The sequence below is a fragment of the Aplysia californica genome, unplaced genomic scaffold, assembly GCF_000002075.1.
Source record: "Aplysia californica isolate F4 #8 unplaced genomic scaffold, AplCal3.0 scaffold00046, whole genome shotgun sequence".
In the NCBI taxonomy this organism is placed as follows: domain Eukaryota; kingdom Metazoa; phylum Mollusca; class Gastropoda; order Aplysiida; family Aplysiidae; genus Aplysia; species Aplysia californica.
Window position 1 is genome coordinate 724,202 of NW_004797316.1, and position 6,000 is coordinate 730,201.

General features: G+C 41.2%; 2 protein-coding genes across 2 annotated transcripts in view; one reads left to right on the forward strand and one right to left on the reverse strand.

Moving 5' to 3' along the window:
• LOC101862855 (bifunctional heparan sulfate N-deacetylase/N-sulfotransferase 3) overlaps positions 1–2,774 on the reverse strand; it is a 43,336-nt gene extending 40,562 nt beyond the window's left edge. Inside the window, exon 1 of the mRNA XM_005092414.3 lies at positions 2,669–2,774. The gene's annotated coding sequence lies outside the window, so the exon portion shown is untranslated. The remainder of the gene's footprint in view (positions 1–2,668) is intronic.
• Positions 2,775–3,089: 315 nt separating this feature from the next.
• Positions 3,090–6,000, forward strand: part of LOC101863083 (ankyrin repeat domain-containing protein 40) — an 11,194-nt gene continuing 8,283 nt past the window's right edge. The window contains exon 1 of the mRNA XM_005092415.3: positions 3,090–3,418. Within this exon, the coding sequence (XP_005092472.1) occupies positions 3,300–3,418 (119 nt within the window). The 5' untranslated portion in view covers positions 3,090–3,299. The remainder of the gene's footprint in view (positions 3,419–6,000) is intronic.

A 6,000-nucleotide genomic window follows, 5' to 3' on the forward strand; every position in this document is an offset into this window, starting at 1 on the left:
TTTGCTTTCCCAAGAGGGGGGGGAATAGGCTTTCATAACGCAAACACAATGCTGTACCACTTCTCAAGATGTTTGCTTTTCTGTTTCGATTCTTCTGTCATGCAATCAAGCAAATAAAAATGACTACATCTATTGTATTGTGACTAAAATGCAACAAAAATTAAATGCAAGTTATCAAGGCCCCTGTTTAGTTTTCAAGTACCCTTCGCCCCCTTTCCGGTTCACATAAGCGGGGCCTCGTTTGTAGCGCCCGAGGTGACCGATGGCTGATGACGTCACTCAGTGGAAATTTCCCAGCCGCGGTCGTTCACCCAGCACACGCAAATGGCAATGCCGCTTTTCCCCTAGTTACTCCCACATTTTTAAAGATTGTACGCAAAATCCGCTAAACACAGTCGCATGAAATTTTAAGGGAATAAAGAAAAATGGTGTACAACGTATCAGTCAGTTTGACAAATCACAGCTCCGAAAAATCTTCAAAACGCACCACATCAACCACTTTCGCAAACGTTTTCGACTGCTTCTTGGATGGGTACAAAGTTGTCAAAAAACTGCATACTACAAGATTGACCTCTTTTCTGATTGGCTGCCAAGTTTCATTCATATCCATTCTGGAGAAGCGGCGTGAGAGCGAGTTGAAGACAACAACCTTTGCGTTAGTGCGTCCCACAAAACACCCCCGTGGCGGGGCCAAAAATCAGCAGAACAAAGCGCGCTCCGTGGGCATTGCTACTTTTATCTATCTTGGGTATATATACAAAAACCTCTCTCTCTCTCTCTTTCTTTGCCACTCTCGCCTCTATGTGTGTATTATATATAATAATATGTGTTTGTAGTTTGTGTGTGTTTGTGTGTGTTTCCAAGCGATCGGCAGATGGCGCAATTCTTGCTTGCTTTGCACAATCTTAACACATTACACCCTAACTCGCCCCGGAATTCCCTTACGCGCTCCACCCTGACTCGCCTGGAACGGCCGCGCCGACCCAGCGTCTTTAGAAACGAAAGTCTCGCCTTGACGAGACTCTGGGACCGGGATTTTGATTTGCATAGTAAAGCAAAAAGTTTCTTCTTTCGTTTGATACCGAAACGAAATTTTTCGGGCCAGTAGATTTAGTATTAGAGCTGATCGAAGTGCGATCGCGTTACCGACACTTCGAAAGTGCCTCGACTTGTTGAAAAGCGACACAATTGAGTTCGAAAACGGAAATAACGATGGATTTGAGCAAAAACGAGCATGTGACAAATCAGATGGCTCAGATTTTGATGAAAACGTAGGAAGAGTTTGGGGCGATTCCGATTGATCAGACGGAGAAATTATAGAATTTAGATCTAGGGCCCGACCGCGAGGCTGAGAGTGAGAGTGACGGGTCGGACACCCTGATTGAACTAAAGTTAGAACATTTCCAACAGTTTGCGCATACATAAAGTTATATTTTTCTGAAGAAAGTGGCTATTCTCACCCGCCCGGAAGTTCTCGCAAGATCAACTCCTCCCCTCTTCTCTCTCTCTCCGTCTCTTTCTGAATACTGTCTATCGGTGTGGACGATCAAATTGACCAAAACAAAGTTAAAAAATGATGTTAAAACACAAAAAAGTAAATTAATTTGGTTGTCTACAAAGATGCTACGGTTATTTAACTTTTCGAATCGAGCCGAACTACGCGGGTCGCCATTTTGTTTTGCCCGGAAATTCTCGCGCTACTCCTCTCTCTCTTTCTCTCTCTCTCTCCACTGCCCACAGACAAAATTGTACGCTTTTAGTAGGCTACAGTTGTAATGGAACGTTTGTTCACGGCACAGAATTCTACAATTTTTCTGTTATCACAGTGTAGAATTCTGTGGTTAAGGGTGAACGCGCACCGGGTGAGAATAGCCACAAGACTCGCCTGCACTATTCTCACTCCCGGTGAGAATAGAGGTGGCCTTTCTGAAACTACATTGTTTTCTTTTGAACTTTTATTTTTTCAGGATTTTTGGAATTTGTTTAGTATTTTTAAAATGTGTTTTTTAAAGGCTAGTATTCACGGGAGGTGGGTTCTTTCCCCTTGCTTAGGATCTAACAATGGACTTCCCGTCCAGGCCCTTTTAGGGTGTAATGTGTTAAGATCGCGCAGCTCTATTCATTTTTGGAAATAATCCGTAGATGGCACGCCCATCTCGAGATGGTAGCGCTTTCTGCGGATCGTCATATGGTTCTGCGCTATCTTAAGATTGCGCTGATCGGCAAATGGCGCTTGACATCTAGAATCTAGATCTATAGTCTAGATCTAGTATAGATCTAGAAGATCTAGATTTCTAGATCTAGATCTAGATATCTAGATTCTAGTAGCCTCCTACTTCAATTGAAATTAATGCCTTCAAAAGGTACTGCGAGAAAACAAGACTGTTCGCCCCCCTGCACCCCCTCCCCTTTCTACCGCAGTAGATGTAGATGTAGATCTAGTGGTGGTCTGCTAATGTTCAAAGAGGCCGATAAGCAGTTGAGTCGACAAGTCAAGTGGATACACATGATTTCATTTCATTTTCGGCAAGTTCGGTCCAACTCTCGAGACAAATTTGCAAACTACTTTTCAGATGATCACAGCTAAAATCAAACACAGGAAATTTGAGTGAAGATAACACGTCAGCTATCTTCATAAATGCTTTAGGACATTGATGAATATATTTACCTGAGAAATGAACACGTCTTGCAATGTTTACTTTTTCGTTGCAAGCAATTCCAGTCGGAAACAAGCCAACACGAATTTCCAGTAATCAACAAAACAACCTCAACGTATCAATGTATGTCGCTCAACAAACCAATTGTCCAGGTTTTATCAAGAGGAAAAGGGTTAACTTTTTATAACTTTTGTAAAGTTTTTTAAAATATGGCTTCAGAAATCAAATTCATAAATACTATTATTTTCTTTAGAGACTAATAACTATTAGATAATAGATCTATTACTGTAGTTTTTAAAGACACAAAACATGATTTTTTTTTTCATTCCATTCCAATTAAATTTGTTTTACAACCTGGCAACTTAAAGAAGCTTCCGGAAGGGAAGTAAGCATGAAAAAATTATTCTTTTAACTTTCGTTCTTTGCTTTTTTTTCTGCTGTGTGCAGGCTTGCTGTGTGAATGTGTGGCAGCATTTGCTTTTTGAACTCTCTGACTAATCCTGGAATAATATACATTTTTAAGCTTTGTTGAATCCAAATTCTGACTCTGCTGCTCGAAAAACCCCTGGAGACTCAAACAGCTTCTAGATCTACGTGATTTAACACAAGAATAAGAAGGGTGTTGCGCAGAGACAATTGACAATGGAAGAAGATATTGGGGAAAGACTCCGTGAGGCGGCATGTGTTGGAGACTTGACTTTGGTGTCTAAACTTCAAAGCCAAGGAGTAGACCTTAACAGTAAAAATTCATTGAATGGCTGGTATGTCCTACTACAGTGGGTGTCGCATTCAACGAGGTTGGCGGGACCGGCTTGTTGTCCTCGTTGGCCGTTGGGTCCGACATGTCTTGTTGACTGTTGAATGTGACTGAGGCTAAACAAAGAAAAGAAAGGAGACAGTTTATTACATTACACGATGTACTGTAAATATACCAATACCAGTGATTAAAACAGTTGTCCCCTTGATGACGAAAATCTCAAACAGCATCAATGTGCGCGTGTCGTGTTTGAGCTGTGTTCTGACCGTCTTTTCTGAATTTTAAAATATTTTTATCAGAACACTTCTCGTGTGGAAACATACCCTCTCACATCTAGACCTAGAGCTAGGTGCTTTTTCGGTAGTTCCCACCCCTATTATTTGAGCCTAGATCTAGATCTAGGTCTAGATCTATAACGTTTGATGCGCGGCGAGCTAAGATCAAACCTAACAACTGCAAAACATCAAGTTATGGTAAAATCAAGGGGGCATGCCCCCCTGAATCCCCCACCTTATTTTTATTAGGTCAGGGGGGCTAGTAACCCCCCTACTCTTGGGGCCAAAACCCGCGAATAACAATTGCGGGGTGGAAACTACCGAAAAAGCGCCTAGAGATCTACATAAAGTAAAGGCGAGAGCTTGATTCTCTGATCAGGGGAAGAAAAGAAAAGTGAAAAAAAAAGGTCTCGTAGACCTTCCTTGGCCTACCCATCCAGAGTTCATCCAGTTTCACACTGCCCACATCGCGTTCCCACCCACCCCCTCCCATCCCTACCGTAGGCCAACCCTCGCCCATCCTCTTGGCTTTCGGGCCCATATTAGGAGGCTCACTAGATCTAGCAATACAATGTGTATGGAATCGAGGATGGGCCTTGTGCTTCACGTGAGATGGAGAGAAAGGAGAAAAATTCTTCGCTTTTGGGGCTGCTAATTGCTTTTATTTAGTTATTGCGACTTCGGTCTGTTTGCAACCTCGTTGGAGCTGATGTGTACACATATAAACAAAGAGATATATATAAATAGAGGAAAAACTCGGGGATTAAGGATTGCCTCGTTTGGAGCCGACTTCTTGTTGAATGTGACCTCGTTGAATGCGACACCCACTGTACTCTAATTAGAAACTGTGTTAATAATAGTGCCATTTCAAGTAATTTATTTTACTTTCTGAAGTTAATGTTTCTAACTAGCCTAGTTAGGGTCATGAAGATTAGATTTATGCCTTTATAGTTCTCTTACTAATAAAACTACTAGATCTAAATCTATATATTGGATGCCAACACTTACACTAACTCCTACAAGATGGTTATTATTCTGACTTTATATTAACCCTTTTGATGAAAAGTTTTGACCTTTAATCTAGCCTAATTATTAGATTTGAGATTTTCTTAAAGGGAATATAATGAAGTGTATACAGACCCGGTAACCAGGAACAAAGTCATGAAGTATACAGACCCGGTAAGGGAACTCTCTTTTGTGATTTCGGAAAGTTTCAGTGCCCAGACCTGGTAGTGTGGGTGTGTGTGTGTGTGGAGAGAGAGAGAGAGAGGGAGCAGGGGGGAAGTACTAGCAAAATATGTATGACACGCCCCAGTTGGCAGGAGGGTACGAGAGAAAGATAGAGAAGGAAATAGGTGGGGGAAAAGAAAGACAGAAAAACAAGCAAAGAAAAAGAGAATGCGAGCGATACACTGAGACAGAGGAGAGAGAGAGAGAGAGTGACTGCTCGATTGAAATTATGACATTGTTCTTTTCTTCAAATTGTGATTCCTCCAGCTCCAAAACGGAGGAAAAACGATCGTTCATCGAAAATACATCCGCAATCTTCATAGATCAAGAAATTTGGTACGGCTACGGTTTGAGTGGCCATAGATCTAGCTCTACATTTGTTTCACAACGCCGTGGTATCATCTTAAAGCTTCTTGTGCGTTTGTTTTGCTTTCAATGAAAAAAATACCCATCTGCTTGAATGGAAGTCAAGATATTTTGTGATTGGAAAAGGTGGTTTCAGAGGTAAAGTTAGAATCTAGTGACTTGCAAGAAAAGGGCTGCCAAAGTTTTGTGTAATTTCCATGGTTTTATTTTGAAAGTAATTGAAAACTGTACATTAAAATTTTTTGTGCCTTTAATTAATGTTTTTATAAAATATAAAATACACACAGAAATGTGTTTTAAAATTAACACAAAAGATGTTGAGCCAAAATACAAAACTTCGATAAAATCTGCCAAAGCTGTGGGAAAAGGGAGTGTATACAGACCCAGTAACCGGGAACAAAGTCCCGAAGTATACAGACCCGGTAGGGGAAATCTTTTGTGATTTCGGAAAGTTTCACGGTTTTAGCGCTCTCTTGGCTCAGGGTAGACCTAGGTTCTTCTATATCTAAGACCTAAGTCTAGATCTAGACAGACAGTAGACAGACATCATAGATCTAGTTTCGAGGCCTAGATCTAAATGAAGATTGCAGATGTCTCTTCGATGAACGATCGTTTTTCCTCCGTTTTGGAGGAATCAATAAAGACAATTTGAAGAAAAGAACAATAATTTCAATCGAGCAGTCACCCTCTCTATTTCTCTGTCTCTTCCCCCCCC